At 41.2% G+C, this 19,205-nt stretch overlaps 1 protein-coding gene across 1 annotated transcript in view; it reads left to right on the forward strand.

Annotated features, from left to right (window-relative positions):
- The window catches only part of LOC136875979 (uncharacterized), a 328,986-nt gene that overhangs the window by 215,024 nt on the left and 94,757 nt on the right, over positions 1-19,205 (forward strand). Inside the window, exon 13 of the mRNA XM_068228285.1 lies at positions 13,608-13,724. Coding sequence (XP_068084386.1) covers positions 13,608-13,724 — 117 coding nt within the window. The remainder of the gene's footprint in view (positions 1-13,607; positions 13,725-19,205) is intronic.

Here is a 19,205-nt window from a genome sequence, read left to right on the forward strand (position 1 = left end):
ATACTTGACAAGTACAGAAAGCATTACATAGGTTACTGTGGAATCACGGTATTTTACAGACTTTGGTGTCCGGCTCCGTGGCTAAATGGTTAGCGTGCTGGCCTTTGATCAGAGCGATCCCGGGTTCGATTCCGGCAGGGTCAGAAATTGTAACCATCATTGGTTAATTTCGCTCGGCTGGGTGGATGTGTTGTCTTCATCATCGTTATTCATCCTCATCACGAGGCGCAGGTCGCCTACGGGAGTCAAATCGAAAGACTTGCACCTGGCGAGTCGAACATGTTCTCGGACACTCCCAGCACTAAATGCCATACGCCATTTCATTTTATTTTCAGACTGTGGTATGAAAATGAAGATAAAGGAATGGTAGGAAAAGTAATATAAGGTCATCCTGATTCCCAATTCGATGGAGTTCTACCAGTTTTACATGAATATGTTTCACGAACTGGAATAAATGACGAAGTTCCTCAGCTCAGCAAGCAATCCTTTCATTTCGAGTGCACCGGGTGAGTTGGCCGTGCGGTTAGGGGCGCGCGGCTGTGAGCTTGCATCCGGAAGTTAGTGGGTTCGAATCCCACTGTCGGCAGCTCTGAAGATGGTGTTCCGTGGTTTCCCATTTTTTACACCAGGCAAATTCTGGGGCTGTACCTTAATTAAGGCCACGGCCACTTTTCCTACCAACTCCTAGGCTTTTCCTATCCCATCGTCGCCACAAAACCTATCTGTGTCTGTGCGACATAAAGCCACTAGCAAAAATAAAAAGAAGAAAAAGCATTTCGAATGCTATTTTCACTTCGAAAGCTATTTGCACTGTTGGTAAAGGACGACTCAACCCAAGCAAATGATCTTAAATAGAGCCAGCGAAGGGAAAAGGAAAATGGAGCCCTATAAACAATACCATTCGCGACAATATGAGAAATGTCGACAACAAAGGCAGAAAGAGGACTCTTAAAAAAGAAAGCTGGAATAGAAGACGAGGAGATTCTGTGATAAACGGACCGGAAAGAGAAGAAAACACTGCAAAATGGAACCCAAAGTAGAACTACGGCTGAAGAGTGTCACTTTATATAAAAATGTAAACCTGACTGAGAAAAACGAGGGAATCTGCAATGTACCTGTCGGAAGTGTTATCCTATAAGACACTATTAGATGCCTGATTCGTGAAGGAAATGCTGCAAACACTGGGCTTAACTCAATCGAAACGTGCGCTAATAGAATAAAGTAAGACAATATGCGAGAAAGTTTTCCGCTATACTTGCCTCCTCAATCTGTAATCCGAGCTAGATTTAGGTTACACACGTTGAGTTTTCAGTCCAAAGGCTGGTTATATCCCCAACAGACCCATCGTCAGCTGTAATAGAGAGGCTAGGCGTTATTGAAAAGACCTAGGCCTTCTATGGAAATGGAGAGTGAGGTAGTTTCCCGTTGCTTTCCTCGTCGAGTCAATGTTGCTGTTATATATTAGCGATTCAGATTTCCGGCTCAATAGCTAAATGGTTATCATGATGGTCGTTTAACAAGAAGGACCCGGATTTGATTCTCCGCCGGGTCGGAGATTTTAACCTTCATTGGTCAATTGCAACGGCTGGGAGGCTGGCATGTGTGTGTGACGTCTTCACGTTGAATTCATCATGGGCGGAGCCCCATCCTCACAGACGCCCCAACTCTAAAGAGCTGCACCATGCCTCTTTGGAGGCCACAGGCCATTATTATTTTGGTGATTTAGGTTAAGATTATTTAAATATATGTAGGCAATGTGTTCAAATCCTACGCGATATTTCAAAAAAGTACTACGTTATTAGGAATTTATAGAGTGGTCAGTGTTGGCTCAGAAACTCTGTGTGTGAGGGGGCTGTAGAATACATCTACGGTATCCCCTGCCCATCGTAAGATGCGATTAAAAGTGGGTCAGGGGCTCTAAACATGGGAGTGTGTTAGCGATCAAGGTTCCCGTAGCTCAGTCTGGCATTGCCTCCACTTGTGACAGACTCCTCACTTTCACCTTTCCTATCCAACCTCCCTTAGCCAACTCTTGTTCCTTTCCGAACCCGATGGTATTAGGTCTGCGATTCCTCGGGCCCATCGTGACCCTTAACTTTCTTTTGCCGACGTCGTCATTCTTCGAAGTGTCGGAATTATACCATTTTCCTTCTGTGAGAGGATGGCTGCCCAGTTTAACTTCATCTTAAAACAATAATCACCAAAACCATCAATCTTCGGTTTAGAGGGCCCTGGGTTCAATTTCCGGCTGGGTTGGGAAACTTAGCCGCGTCCACTGACTCAGGACTGAGTGTTTATGATTGTGCGAATACACACAAGAGACCACACTACCAGCCACGCAGTAGTGAATGCATACCTCCACATAGCGGTGGTGTCAGGAAGGGGCTGTGATGGTACAATCGGGCCGAGTCCACATGTGTGATATAGCTCACACCCACGACCCAACCAGGACGTGGGTAAAGTGGCAGAGGAAGAAGAGGAAGGTCGTCTGGAAATTAAAATATTTAATATGTACATACTTTTTCAGTTATTTGCACGTAAGTTGCTAAATATTGATGTTTAGTTGCGTTTGTATTCATGGAACTGTTGACAGTGTTGAATGAAGAGAGACATTCCAGCCAAAGGCTTTGAATGTGAGTGAAAGTCGTCATCACATACCTATACAAAGGATGCGACTCTTTGCCATAATTAGAACACGCTAAAAATAGTTACCTTGTTTATATAACCCAAGGATGACATACAGAAGTCCCTGTGGCAAACATTACGTAGCCAGCGACTAGGTAGGAGGAAATACACTATATGTGATAGTTTAGTTGTCCGCCTCTGTGGTGGCGCAACCCCCGGAGAACCGGGTTCGATTCTCGGCTCTGCGACGAAATTTGAAAACTGGTACGAGGGCTGGAGCGGGGTCCACTCAGCCTTAGGAGGTCAACTGAGTAGAGAGGGGTTCGATTCCCTCCTCAGCCATCCTCGAAGTGGTTTTCCGCGGTTTCCCACTTCTCCCCCGGGCAAATGCCGGGATGGCACCAAACTTAAGGCCACGACCGCTTCCTTCCCTCTTCCTTGTCTGTCCGTTCCAATCTTCCCATCCCCTGACAAGGCCCCCGTTGAGCGTAGCAGGTGAGCAGCCTGGGCGAGGTACTGGTTACCCTCCCCAGTTGTATCCCCCGACCCAAAGTCTCACGCTCCAGGACACTGCCCTTGAGGCAGGAGAGGTGGGGTCCCTCGCTGAGTCCGAGGGAAAAATCAACCCTGGATTGTAAATAGATTAAGAAGAAAAAAAACGTTGTATTCGCCTGTATGCCTCTTTTCATACGTTCTTTCTTAATAATGTATTTCATTGAAATGTTTTATTTGTGTGCTACTTATAGAAAGTGATGTTATGATTAATTCCAATCATGATATAGTAGTAAAACATATAACACCGAGATCGATAGCTGCAGTCGCTTAAGTGCGGCCAGTATCCAGTATTCGGGAGATAGTGGGTTCGAGCCCCACTGTCGGCAGCCCTGAAGATAGTTTTCCGTGGTTTCCCATTTTCACACCAGGCAAATGCTGGTGCTGTACCTTAACTAAGGCCACGGCCGCTTCCTTCCCATTCCTAGGCCTTTCCTGTCCCATCGTCGCCATAAGACATATCTGTGTCGGTGCGACGTAAAACAAATAGCAAAAAAAAAAAAAAAAACCACACACACATAACATACAGAACTGTCGCCCAGGTAGCAGATTCCCTATCAGTTGTTCACATGGTATTCCCTTAAATGATTTCAAAGAAATTGGAAACTATTCCATTCCCGAAGTCCTCAGAATGGACATTTACCCCGATTAGTTCTTTACATTTACAGTATCTTCCAACTTTATCTTCATAAAGTTGAACACTATAATGAAATGCATTAAACGAGGTCACAGAGCTAGTGTCCGACTCGTTGGCTGAACGGTCAGCGTTCTGGCCTTCGGTTCAGAGGGTCCCGGATTCGATTCCCGGCTGGGTCGGGGATTTTAACCTTAATTGGTTAATTCCTACGGCACGGGGGCTGGGTGTATGTATTGTCTTCATCATCATTTCATCCTCATTACGACGCGCAAGTCGCCTACGGGAGTCAAATAGAAAGACCTGCACCTGGCGAGCTGAACCCGTCCTGGGATATCCCGGCACTAAAAGCCGTAAAACATATCGCATATCATACAGAGCTAGTAGCAAATAGAGGATCGTGGAGATACTTAATCAATACTGGCAAGCCTTCAGATAGAATGATCAAAGTCCATAAGGAAGATGTGTGTGTATATACGTATATGGAAACGCGTAAACGAGAGTTATGAACAACGACAGGGAATTAAAATAAAATTTTAAATGTAAATTAGAATGTTGAAGAGAACCTGTGTACCTTCTATTACGGAGCGAGCGACTAGACCAATCTACTCCGAGAATCCTTTCCAAAACGCTACCTTACTTCACAGGTTATAACTGGCGTGAGATAATGTAATCTCGAGATTTTAATCCCAATTAGGTATCGATTTTGAAGCTCTTAGATTAAAATCACGGAGCTTGACTTAAATTGTTGTCCATAACTCGTAAGACTCCCCTTATCAGGCCTTTTGTTGAAAATCAGCAGATGCAAGCACAGGAAAATAAGACAATCGAAATGAGTCATACATTTAATGACAGATAGCACCTCACTCGAAAGCGAGAAGTCACTGAAAATCAGTCTAGTCAACCCCGTATGTCGGTGTCTATAGTGCTATTAAAACAATGTGCGTGTTCTGACAGCTCTCAGCGTGGTAGTAGGAGGTGGCAGTTACTATGGCAACCGGTATACGCCTCCCGTTTCAGCCAATCCCAGCTCGGCATGCACTCTCCCTTTTCCTACCCCCGCTGTCTGAAAGCTTCGCGAGGCGGTCGGTCCGAGTTCCACGTTGCCAATATAGTATACCGTAACACATGTGGCTGGGCTAACAATGTCTACTTTGAGAGATATCATTGTCTGTATAGTGTGTTTTTTAAATCAACTAAATATTATAGTGCTATATAGTGTAACTCGTTATCGAGGCTGGCATTCTAGTGTAGTGTAAATTATAGTATTGTGTAGTATAGTGTAATTTTAACACCGTCTCATTTACTGAATTCAAAATGTTGCAACCCGTTCAGAGCGCCGCTAAACACCGAGGGCGACCTAGAATTCATTCACCTAGAAAAAAGGCAAGCGTAATGGAGAGGCATGGCTTCGCTATACGTGGTCAAGTTCGCGATATGGTATGTGCCTTACGGGAATATTTTGAGGCTGAAGGGAAAAATGGAGGCCCACTGATAGACGTTAACAAAGTTGTAGAAAGAACAGCAGCAGCTTTAAAATTTCTCAAGCTACAGTAATTAGAATAGGGAAAGAAAAAGAAAAGAAAGAAAAGGAGCCTTGGGAAGAAGGTGAAGGGGAAAGAGAGGGAGTGGATGTAATTGGACCATCACATGACAGGTTATCAACACCGGGCAAAACCCGACTCATTAAAGCCTATGAGGAAGGCGAATGAGGAGTTTGTCTTACGATATTTGAGCTGATATAATTACTGCTGAGCCATCTTGGAATAATAGCAACGACATTTAACGTTTTTCTAACTCTTTCATGATCGCCGTTAATGGATATTATTTTCCGCAGAGCCTAGCGCAGAACGAGAGCTGTTGACTGTGATGTAGTAACTCATGCCGGATCATGTGGCAACACAGCGCTCCCACTCCTTTGTTCGGCGCCACGTGCTGCGAACTGTCAGAACACGCACATTGTTTTAATAGCACTATAGCTCCGGGTAGCTACCTAGCGCTTGCGCGGAGGTGATTGCACGCAAGCCAAAACACCAGCTGATTTACATCCCCAGGTAGTTTACTTCCCGCGCAGCTGCCAACCAGTTTACCAACAAATATGTCGAACCGGCCATGAGTTACCAGAGGTTGTTTATCTAAGTATCGAGGTGATCCTTCCATGTATTATTATTATTGTACCGGGAGGTACACCCCAACGCCGCGCATTTAAATCTAGCGCCTAAAAGAACTCCTCTACTGGTGAAACAGTGAAATTGAAACTAGACCAACTTATAAATTTACTCAGTGGATGCCACTGCTAAAACTATGATCATGCACCCTGGTGCGAAGTGAAAGAACTTTTGATTTAAAGAAGTTTTGTGTTCATAAGTTTTTTACTAATTGAGGTTCATTTATTTTTGGGTTGGCGATATTTATCATTTCTTTCCGCCAGTTTTGAATCCAGCCAATCCATAAGTTCTGTAATTAATTTTCTTCCAATCACAGTCTTCTTCTTCTTCTTCTTCTTCGATTTTGAGTGTAACTTTTAAATTACCCAATCAAAACGAGAGGGTGTGGCTAGTTTAATCTTGAATGGTCTCGAACTTTCCCCGAGGGTTTATAAACTGCAGATTTTCACGTCTCTTGGCAAATTGATCGTCATCTTACTGAGTGTGTGTGTCAATCAGGAGGCGGGAGGCCTCTTCATCAGCTGCTAGACCTTCTACAAGGTAATGGCCATATAACATCTTTCTTTCTTTCTTGCTAGCTCCGCAGTTTAACCCGAGAGAAAGGTCCGAATCATCAATGATGTAACCTACTTTTCTGAAAATGTAACTCTCTGCCGGCTAATGTAATAACTTCATTAAATCTTCAACTGTAAATCGGGGATAGAGTGTGATGTATCCTCTCGAGCCCCCCTTCATTTTGGTTTGAGGTAGCACGTTTTGTAACCTTTGGTTTCTGCAATGTATTAAAGTTATTTCCATGCGTGCTACCTCAGCAGTTTGGGAATAGCCCCTGTTTCGTCGGTCAAGCGCCCTATAGGTTTTCAAAATTTGTGTTTTGGAGCTCAATCTTCGACTCCATTCAAATTGTACTCGGACCGTTTATTTAACCTGTTCTTTTTCACTAAGGCCCTGTAGGTTGGGTACTAGCTACCTATGTGTAATGAGATTTCTATTTGTAAATAGTGCCTTGTAAGGCCAGAGATTACTATATTGTCATGCAATATTGCCTTGAGTAGGCTTGAGAGCCTGTTAGCCCTTTTTCAATTTTGTGATTATAACGAGTGCCTCTGGAAGGCTAGGTATCTTATTATGGGAGCAAATGCTCCATGTATTAGGGGAGTTCTGCACTTGTATAAAATTTGTGCTCTATTGTAAATTTGAGCTAGGAGCTCAGGAAAAGTTAAGTGAGAGCTTGAAGCCCACGATCTGTTTATACCAACAATTTTGTCGTCCCTAGACTTGTTTGATGTTGGCTGCTTGTAACTGTAAATTGTAAAATGTTGAATTTTGAAAATATAACTTTCAGTTTAAGTTTTAACTAATTTTGACATTGTAGTTAGACCCACTCACCCCGGCACCTTCTTTCACCTCTGCGATCCACGGGTAGCCCCGTAACAATTATTATTATTATTATTATTATTATTATTATTATTATTATTATTATTATTATTATCATTATACCTAATTGCTGGGCTGCTAACGGTTTAAACAGTCTCTAAGATATCGTAATGTACTACCACAAGGGTATCTGAGCATGCCTGAAGCCAATGACACGAATTTGTCCTAGTTAAAACCCCTCAAAGTCCTGACGATTTCAGCCAGGATTGAGTCCCCTACCTTGAGAGAAGGTCAAGGAGTAATTGACTGAATTGACTGTGCGACTAAAATCTGCTCCTAGTGATTTGTTGCACAGGATATAGTTTTATCGTATTACTCAATAGATATCTAAACCGACTAATTATTAGTCATATTTTTGGCAGTAAAATTATTAGGAAGTTCCAAAACTCGTTCGGACAAGCTTTTACAGAATTTTCGAAATATTATCTTTTGACAGGAACAACAGTGGATATCAAAATAAGCAAGCTTCTAGTTTTTAGAAATTGATGATATTGCGATCATAGCCGCACGGGACCTTCATGTTTACGAACCACGGGGTCGTGACTTTTCATTTAATAATCTTCATATTCCTTAGTCGGGATTCGAACTGGGGAGAAAACAGTGACTTTATTACTCAGACATCACGCCCCCACATTGGATGTAATTATTTCCTCAAGATATAATTCAAAGGATTCATCATTTCATTCTTGTACATCGGAGTTGCCTTCATTTGCGCAAATCATTAATGTAAAACTTTTTTTGCGGAATGTGGTACATCAAAGAAACTACATTAACCTTTGAGCATCTGACATTTGTACGCGTTGTATGATTTTCTTTAGGTAACCTAGTTGCCTTGTTGAGGGAAAGGAACTTTTTCCCTTCGACACAACAGTGGGACCTTGGTGTATCCCCAGCGGCGTAGAAGATAGTTTCCCTATATATTTTATCATCTCTTGTTGCGTAAACTTAAAAAGAAGCTTAGCCTTGATTATGTCAGGATAAAAAGCACGTTCCATTCGGTACCCTTCTTTGCAGTTATATTTACTATTCACAAAGAAAAGAACCTTGACGAGGAGACTGACTCAGTTTACTTATTCAAGGGTAAATTCAAAAGTATATTTTAGATTGCAGCTAATAGCGCAGCTATGTTAGCACAAAAAGTAGTTTTTACATGAAAACCCACAGACAAACATAGAAACATTGCGATTTATTTTGCTGCAATTTTCCCGTTAGATCACGGTTCTTGCAGAACAGACAGACTATTTAAATCGCTATTGATCTGCATTTAGGGCAGTCGGCCAGGTGGCAGATTGCCTATCTGTTGTTTTCCTAGTCTTTTCTTAAATGATTGCAAATAAATTGGAAATTTATTGAACATCCCCTTGCTAAGTTATTCCAATCCCTAATTCCCCTTCCTATAAATGAATATTTGCCCCAATTTGTCCTCTTGAATTCCAACTTTATCTTCATATTGCGATCTTTTCTACTTTTAAAGACACCACCCAAACTTGTTCGTCTAGTGATGTCCTCCCACCCATCTCTCCACTGACAGCTGGGAACATACCACTTTGTCGAGCAGCTCGTCTCCTTTCTCCCAAGTCTTCCCAGCCCAAACTTGGAACATTTTTGTAACGCTACTTTTTTGTCGGAAATCGCCCAGAACAAATCGACCTGCTTTACTTTGGATTTTTTTACAGTTCATGAATCAAGTAATCCTGGTGAGGGTCCCATACACTGGAACCATACTCTAGTTGGGGTCTCACCAGAGACAAATATGCTCTCTCCTTTACATCCTTACTACAACCCTAAATACCCTCATAACCATGTACAGAGATCTGTACCCTTCATTTACAATCATATTTATGTGATTACCCCAATGAAGGATATGAAGGATATGAAGGAAATTTAAAATGGCATTTATTTCTTAGTGTGGATATGAACGTCAGAGAAATACTATTCTGTTTTAATTCTGTGCAATGTACAGACAAAACTATAATTTTATATACAGTATGTATAGATTTCGCCGGCTCCGCGGTGTAGGGGCAACGTGCCTGCATCTTACCCGGAGGCCCCGAGTTCGGTTGGCGACCAGGTCAGGGATTTCTACCTTTATCTGAGGGCTGGTTTGAGGTCCACTCAGCCTACGTGATTACAATTGAGGAGCTATCTCACGGTGAGATAGCGACCCCGGTCTAGAAAGCCAAGAATAACGGCCGAGGGTATCCGTCGTGCTGACCACACGACACCTCGTAATCTGCAGACCTTCGGGATGAGCAGCGGTTGCTTGGTAGGCCATGGCCCTTCGGGACTTTTGCGTCATGGAGTTTAGTTTGGTTTTATATATAGATTTCAGGCCAATGGCTAAAACAATCGTCAGGAAAACGACCTAACCTTAAAGAATGGCAATGGCCGACCTGTTATTTACCCATTTGGCTACACCTGTACTAATTAATGGTATCGAACTTTTTCAGGTGACAGAGTCTTTGTTAATGTTATTGCTTGTTCTTTGAATCCGTAAAATTATGTCTATAATACTCGACTTAAGGCTATACACTAACAAAAAAAATATCGCCGCCTTCTTGTCTTTTTGTAATGGTTCATCACTGCAGCCAACCAGATTAGTTACATATCGAAATCACGAGATATTACCATCAATAAACTAACCTCAATGTAAGTATCAATAATGGAGGTTTCCTCACCCAAGAAAATGATCAATCAAGATATTCATAATTAAGTCGGCTTTAAAGCTAAATGAGGAATTAAGAAAAAACACACACATTCTCACCTTCACTTAATATTTAGTGTTATATATTTCTTCATTTACTTCGATATACGCATTACTATAACCGTATTCTTCTGAGTTTGTCTGGTGTAAATAATTCAGATTCCTTCTTGAAATTTGCAATTACATGCCGGAATTACGTCGAATTATAAGTTCTTACACCTCGCACCAGGGTGCATGATCATAGGTTTTAGTAGTGTCATCTGTGGAAAAATGTCCAAACTTCTTGATGGATAGCAAACAAAACTAGGAGAAATTCAGTCAGTTCAGGAAACTTCACAATAACAAAATTACTCAATATTTATCTGGTGACATCAAATATAGTGGAGACAATACGCGACGTTTACGGATTTAGCCTTGTTAAAATGGGAGACAATTCGACGGTGGCGCTCCTAGTGACTTGACCTGAAAAGTCGCGCTAAATTCAAATATCAATGGAAATGCATATACGAAAATAAATAAATAAATTACGTCTAGAAAGAAAATATTATTGAGATATTAACTTCGAAGTTGCTAAAGCAATTCTGGATAAGGGAATGAAGATTTATTTAAAAGGTTGTTATTTAAAGACTGAAATTAGACATATAAATAAGATGTGAAATGGCTTGATCTTTCATTTATGCATTACTTTTTTTGCATTCCTGCCTGAACTTTTACGGCTAGATTTGTATTTTTTCTCATTTAAAAAAATTGTATCATCACATTAAGACACTTGTCAATAAAAATATCGGCACATTCCTTACACATATGGTGCAATGAATTAACATTTAAAAGCTGGACAATTTTCCTCTTAACATGAAGCCTACTAACAGAAAGAAAATCTATAAAATCCCGGCTTTAATCTGAGAAGAGGGATAAAAGAAAGAAAAGTATGAAAATGTTGTCGATAGTGATGCTTTGAGGAATATTTACGTACAATTAGAGTAAAAATGTAACATACTCTTCACTGTATAGTCGAGGATTTTTTAAGTCGCTGGCCTGGAAATGATCTGAACAAGTCTTATAATTCTTATATAAGAGTAACGTCCCTCCTTTCTTGTACACCTTATCCAAATCACTTCTGTGACATTTCAAAACCCACAGATCACACCTACAATACACCGGTATTGAAGGTTAACTGCTGCACTATACAACACAATATGCGTATTATATTTTAAGCCAGTTAGGATATGGGCTGAGCAGGTCAGAAGATTATGAAGTACTATAAAAATGCCTTTGTCACTGGAAGAATATATATGCAAACACAATATTACTTATTTTTTCTTGTCACGAGGGTAGCGAAAGGAAGACCGCGCATTCTTCTCTACTTCATAATTACTGCAGCCAAATACAGCACATCCCTTTCCTCTCATGTTGAGAGAAGGTGTCAAGGAATGACACACGCTACTATTTAATTATTTCAACTTACTGAAAACACATAAATAACACCAAAAACTTCACACACAAATACACGTGTTCTTATGGCAGAATCAGTAGTTTTCAGGTCTACTCGCTAGAAAGAGCTCTAATAGCTGTCCCTCGATATCTCGCTGAGCGTCGCGTATTGTCTCTACTGTATTTGGTGACATCTTCTGATTAAAGATCCGGTTTGGTGTAGATTCAGTTTCACAGTATCACCAATAGAGGAGTTCATTTTGGCGCAGAATTTGAATGCGCGGCATTGAGGTGTCCCTCCCGGTACAAAAATATTCATATTTAAGTCGGCTTTAAAACTCAATGAGAAATTAAGGAAACAAACACACTCTCACCTTCACTTAATTTAATGTTATATATTTCTTCCTTTACTTCGATATACGCATTACTATAACCGTATTCTTCTGTGTTTGTCTGGTGTAAATAATTCAGAGATTCTTTCTTGAAATTTGAAATTACATGCCGGAATTACGTCGAACCACCCTGCGGTAAAACACCGAAGCAAATACATTACATGTACATACGCCGTTAGTCAATAACAATACACAAAGGCTAAGTATGCAAACCGTACCAAAGTACTGACAAGACAAGGTTAGGTTAGGTTAGGTTAGGTTAGGTTAGGTTAGGTTGATAATGACATTTCGTTCCATTCCAACTGAACTGATCTTTATGAAGAAGGGAATCTTGCTTTCCTTTCCTTAGATGTTCTTGAAGATTTTTCTTGCTTCTTATACGGCTTAATTTCATTCTATACATACGAATTGGTCGAAATAACACCATATTATGATAATGATGCGTTCGTCATTCAACACGAACTACGTCATTCAACATACCGCATTTTTACTTAACTGGCATTACCCAAACAGATTTATAATCCTGCAGAAAAAGAAAATATGCTTTACTTATACCGCCAATGTAACACTAGATACTTTCTAAATACGTAAATCTCGCACGTGACGAAAAAAGGCTATGACTATAAAGTGCCAACGTGCAAGATTAACAGTCACTGTAAGACGTCGTATCGGCCAGTAGGGTACTTAAACTGTATGGTTAATGACAATGAATCTAACCTAACAGTTAGAAAATAATAAATAATTACCTGCGGTATTAACAGGGCAGAAAGAATAACGTTGTAACCTTAGTGTGTAAGCTTACATGGCAGGGAGTATACGTAGTGTGTCCGGAAAATACGTATAAATCCGTCGGGGTGACGTATCACGTATCGTGGAGGCGCCGCCAGGTGGCACTGCTGTTGTCGCCAATCTTCTCAACGCTCAGTTCGAGTCGGAGAGCTCTGCGTGTCAGTAGCAGTGTGCGGCTGCTTGTTGAAAGTTACCCGTTTTCACCTGCCGTCGGTATGGAGCTCTCTCTGATTGAGGAACAGCGCATCAACATCAAGTCTCAGAGCTCGTGTGGCCCGAGTTCGACCGGATTTGGCACAAGGGGGCAGGTGGATCCTTCATCACGACAATGCGCCCGCTCACACGTCGCTCGTTGTGCGTGAGTTTTTGGCCCGAAGCTCAATCACCGTGACAGACCAACCGCCTTATTCACCCGATTTAGCCCCTTGTGACTTCTTCCTGTTCCCGAAATGCAAAATGGTGCTTCGGGGGCGGCACTTGGGTGATGTGGAAGCCATCAAGGGAGAAACGACACGGCAACTGAACAGCATCACAACTGAAGACTTTCAACAATGTTATCAACAGTGGGAACGGCGTTGGCAGAAGTGCATCTTGTCTCAGGGAGAGTACTTTGAAGGAGAGCATATTGTAATACCTGAATAATTGTCAAATAAAGTTATTATTCAACTTTTATACGTATTTTCCGGACATACTACGTATAATAAAGATTTACTGTAGTTAGCAGCTTATAACATTTGTCTGGAGTGAGTCTGATTATCCTATCTTAAGTGTGCTAATATTGGTTAGTGACCGAATCTCTCACCCTTATCCTCGTATTGATACATATCCTAATACGGTTGGCTAAAAGTAAAAGTAAAAATGCTCTACATTTCCAGGGCCAGATGGAGATCTTCCTGAGCACACTGCTTCCTCTCATGACGGTAGCAGCCACGGACGTCCAGGAGACGGTTCTCACTGTGCGAGAGAAAGCTCCTGAGATCTTCATGGGACCGGTGAGTCACCACGGGTGTGAGCCCACTTTGAAATAATAAACCGATAGAGATAAACTGTGATACCTCACGTTCTAAATAACTTCTGCTAGGTACTTCCTCTTAAAACAAAAATCACCACCACCAGTAGCTCCATGGAAACAAAACGCTTAACGATTCACGAGGAGTAAAGTGCAATTAATGCGAGAAAGAGACAGTATTTCGTACTATTTTTCGGAAAGTTCTCATATTTCTTCAAAATAACGTGTTATATTGAAGCAGCTTGTCACAACTTGCGGGTAGGTGATCATTGTGGTAACTAGCAAATGTACCCGTGCTTCGCTACGGTATTCTACAATGTATACGGATATCGAAGTAAATTGCTGTACATGAAGTGACTAAAAAATTTTAATTGCATGTCTCTTGGCGTTATCCGAAAAAAGCATAGGGAGGTCCGCAGACGTGCGGGTTGCAGAATTGTGATGATAACGACAGGTCCACTTGTCTGCCGCAATTCACTATGCGTAACGTCAGTCACATTTTGATGGGTAAATTTGTTTATAATCTGGGGCACCTGTACCTAATGATAAAGAGAATCAGGTAAAAGAGTTTTTAAAAAAATGCACGCTCCCTTGCCTTCTGCAAGTCAAATCAAGAAGGGATTTATGCATTACAATGGTACACAGGCGTTGGAGAACTACCCCATTCCTATTGCTAGTTAAAGTCTATGTGGGGAGTACTGATTACAACGGCAGACGCCCTCCTGCTGGGAGTCACTATTGATTTGTAAAGTATTAATTATAATGTAAGACACACCCCTTTCTAGATCGCTACAAATCGACTTAAATTAATAAATGTAGATCGACGTACGGAAGTATATGCATGTTCACCTTCATTTACAGAATAACTGCTGCTAAACGGTGCATTCATATTGAAAAACGGATTGTATAAAAAGACGACTCTGGCCTCATTTAGCTATCTAAATGGCTGGCCCTATGATATTTCCTCGTATCTCATCTATTTAAAGGCAAGATTATTTTAGAAACGTTGAATAGGGTGAAATTTATGTAAGGTTTTCACACAGTGAATTACTTTTCAGATACTTATGCGACAGCTTCAAACATAGAATTTGGCTGGGTGGGCCAATATTCGTGTAGATTTTGATGATCCCATCTTTCCTACAAGTGAATCAAACCATCAATTATACGTGTACAAAGTGCAAAATTTAGGTAAATCCAGAAATAGAGCCAAATTTAACATAAGGTATATAGATACGACAAAACGTCATAGGACCAAAGTTGTAGATCACTTCAAATTGAACGGAGATTGTGCCATCCGTTTTGTGATACGACTTACCGTTTAGCCAACAAATACCTCGAAAGGAAGGTCTGCACCGTCATTAAAATTGCCTCCATGTTTCGATATTTTTGGGGGTAAAAAGAATAGATTTTTTAAACACCTCGTATTCCGTCGGTTACACGCAAAAAGCTATAATTTTGCCAAATTTCTATTTTCTAACTCGTCTGAGAGATTGTGCTGCCATCTTGATATGGGGGAGGGGGTTAAAAATTAGGACTTTCAGGAAACGTTTAAGCCCAGAAACCTATAGGTTATCGTTTTGGATAAATATTACCGACTGTGTTCTTATGCAGATTTGAAACTCCCAACGTGTCTCTCTTAGAGAATTTTGAGAATTTTAGATTTTTCTAGGGATCCTGAAGTCATCAGGTTGTCTGGTACTACCAAGTTTTAAGTTTCTAGGATGCCTAGAACGGTCTCATTAACTCACGCCTGTTTTGATATTTATGCCTTAATTTATATATGTATAGTACAGCATACATAGATCGCGCCAAAGTGACTTCTATTTATTAGTAAAGTAAACTCGTGTCCTCATCCTGAGGTGGTGCAGCTCTTTTTAGGCACACCCCCACTGGAGCTGCATGTACCATTTCAACCACATACCAGCCCTCCTGCCATTCTTAAATTTCTGGCAGTACCGGGAATCGAACCCGGGCCTCGAGGACGGCAGCTAATAACACTAACCGTTACGCTATAATATAATATGGATTATATATTTCTCCCGCTTCCGAAGTGGTTCTAGGAGCGTCTTACTCCCGCAGTATGTTTTCCAGATAGTAAGTCATACTTGAAAGTCATACTGGAACATACACACGTCTACTACCTTGGGCATTCTTGACAATTTATTTTTTCACCCTTTCTCACCCTATATGCCAAAGGGGGGCATTTTTGACAATTTATTTTTCACCTTTTCTCACCCTTTATGCCAAAGGGGGCTAAAGCTGGACTTTAAAAGTCCGGAATATTACTATTCATCTCAGCGACCCTGAAAACTATGGATTAGGCAGTACATTCGATTATTATTATATCTCACTACCCTCCCCCCCACAGGGGGTTAAACTTTGAGTTTTAAAAAATCGGGAGTGTTACTATTCATCTCAGCGACCCCGAAAACTATGGCTTCGACACTATTTTCGATTATTTTTAAATCTGAATCCCCCTCACCCCCTAGCAGAAAGGGGGATGAACTTGAACTTATAAAATATCCGGAGTCTCGCTATTCGTCTCAGCGACCCCGACAACTCTGGATTCGAAATTCTTTTCAGTTATTTTCATTATCACTCTCCCATTGCCCCATACCACGAAGGGGGCTGAATTTGGACTTTAAAAAATCCGGAGTGTGACTATTCATCTCAGCGACCAAGAAAAGTATGGATTCAACACTACATTTGATGATTTTTGTATCTGAGCCCCCTTGCCCCCTGCCCCTAAGGTTTCTTAGGGTGTAATACCCCCACGCGGTTTGTCTCCTGATACTAAAAATCCGGAGTGTACAATTCACCTCGACGACCCCGAAAAATATGTACTCGACACTATTTTCGATTATTTTTCACCTGAACCCCTAACCCCACCCCTAAGTGGGCTAGAGGTGGCTTACCCCCACAGTGCTCGTCTCCAGATAGTAAATAATAAGTGTTCAAAATTTGATTGAAATTGCTCTAGTGGTTTAGGAGGAGAAGTGTCATTTACACACATACATCCATCATCAGTCCCACCTCGCCCCCCACCCAAATGGGAGCAGAAATTTTACTTTAAAAAATCGATAGTGTCACTATTCACCTCAGCGACCCCAAAAACTACGGATTGGACACTATTTTCGATTATTCTTTTACCTGACCCCCCTAACCCCCCACTATTAAGGTGGCTAGAGGTGGCTTACCCCCACTGGGCTCGTCTCCGGATAGCAAATAATAAGAGTTCAAAATTTGATTGAAATTGCTCCAGTGGTTTAGGAGGAGATGTGTCATTTACACACATACATCCATTTTTATATATAGTAAGATTAGTGGAAATTCTCGTACAATAATATACAGGCGAAGCTCGATATCTCGAACCTCTATTACTAGAATTTTCAGTATCTCGAAGTAAATTATATTTCTCGGCTGTTTGTCTTATTCTTCACGTGTATTTATTTCTCTATTACTCGAAATTCGGTTACATGTACTTTTTGATTCCACGAAGCAAACATTTCCTCCCTTGAAGCAAGAAGTACTCTGTAACTCGAATTTTGTGCAACATTAACTGTGCAATACGCCATTTGTGGTTTGTGAGGAACAACAAATAAAGAAAGGGTTACAGTGATGCTGGAAGCTAATATGACAGGAACCGAGAAACTGAAACTTCTAGTGATCGGAAAATCGGCGAAGCCTCGCTATTTCTTGGGTGTGAATTAATAACCGGTCACGTGCGAAAGCAATCCAAAAAAACGCGGATTATAAGCACCATTTACAAATCTCGGCTGCGTGGTATTGACGAGAAGTTTCAACGTGAAGGGAGGAAAAGCTAACACTAACAAACAGAAGAGACTAACGGATTTTCTTCCAGATGTGTTAACGGAGGTATGTTTCTTTTTTCACTACAGTATGTACTATATCCTATCTTCTAAGAAAGTAACTATAATAAAGAAAGAAATAAATAACATAAGTGAAGAAGAAACTATGGACAGAGAAATTTTTAGAAAGAGAGTAGTAAGTATGGAAGGATTCCAAGGAAGATTGAACAAGAAGCCTGGTGCGAAGTGGTCCGAGGACAGAAGGAAAGAGCATAGTGAAAGCATGAAAGAATATAGGAAGGAGCGGAAGGGAAAACAACAAAGAATGAAGAACTGAATTTAAATTGGCACGGGGTCCTTAGCAGGACTCATCGGAAGAAGAAGAAGAAGAAGAAGAAGAACGAGAAGAAGAAGAAGAAGAAGAAGAAGAAGAAGAAGAAGAAGAAGAAGAAGAAAGGTTATAATTAAAGTGATGCAGTATTATAGAGTTTGTTTTGTATATGTTTTATACTCTTAAAAGTAATGCATTCCGTTTAAGCCAGTAGGCACATATGATCCAATTATGTGCTTTACATGCTCAAGAACGGCATCCTGCATATCTCGAAGTATAGATAACTCGAAATAAAATTCAGCTCCCGAGGTGATTCGAGATATCTAGGTTCCACTGTGGTAACTCGAGAGAGATAAACTGTGATACCTCTTGTTCTAAATAATTCCTGCTAGGTACTTCCTCTTAAAGCAAAATCACCACCACCAGCAGCTCGATGGGGACAAGACTCAACGATTCACGGTGAGTAGAATGAAATTAACGCAAGAAAGAGACAATATTTCGTACTAATTTTCGGAAATTCATATTCCTTTTAAGTAACCTGTTGTATTGAAACAGCTTGTCACAACTTGTGGGCAAGTGGTCACTGTGGTAATTAGTGGAAATGCTCGCACAATGATATAATTACCTATTAAAGTAAAGGCAAAGGATAAAGGCAAGGAGGTCGGACTCTCCAATAATTAATCATTCCTTAAACGGAAGGAATTATGGTGGGGTGATGGCTATAGTTGTAGGAGATGTAGAACTAGGTAACGGTCCACTATTAATATTAATCAGAATGAAAGGTGGAAGAAGAGCTAGCGAGAGATGGGCCACCCACATCGGCCTCGTAAACCTAATGATACCGTGGTGAGAAGAGTATACGAACTGACCAAAGAAGGTCAGTCAGACTGGCCTAAGTATCTGAAAGCTATGCAAAGACTCGGTTAGGGGACTTGTGGATGCCACTCCACATTTGGAGGGCCTCTATGGGAGCTCTTGAGTGAGTACATATATAATATAATGGCGTATGGCCTCCGGAGAGGCCTGGTGCAGGCCTTTTTCTAGTAGACGGCCTGTTAGGCGACCTGCATGTCTATGAAGATGAGGGCCCTACCTAGCATGATTACTAATGTTGAATACGCCACACACACCCAGCCCCCGAGCCACTGGAATTAACCAATTAAGGTTAAATCCCCGACCCATCCGGGAATCGAACCCGGGCCCCTCTGAGCCAGAACGCTGACCAATCAGCCAACGAGTCGAACAGTGAGTACATGTCCAAATGTTTTAAATAAGTTCTCTACCCTTTCTAAAGGTTTGCCAACATAACTTAGATGTATCCTGT

Source organism: Anabrus simplex, chromosome 6, assembly GCF_040414725.1.
Source record: "Anabrus simplex isolate iqAnaSimp1 chromosome 6, ASM4041472v1, whole genome shotgun sequence".
NCBI classification, from domain to species: Eukaryota; Metazoa; Arthropoda; class Insecta; order Orthoptera; family Tettigoniidae; genus Anabrus; species Anabrus simplex.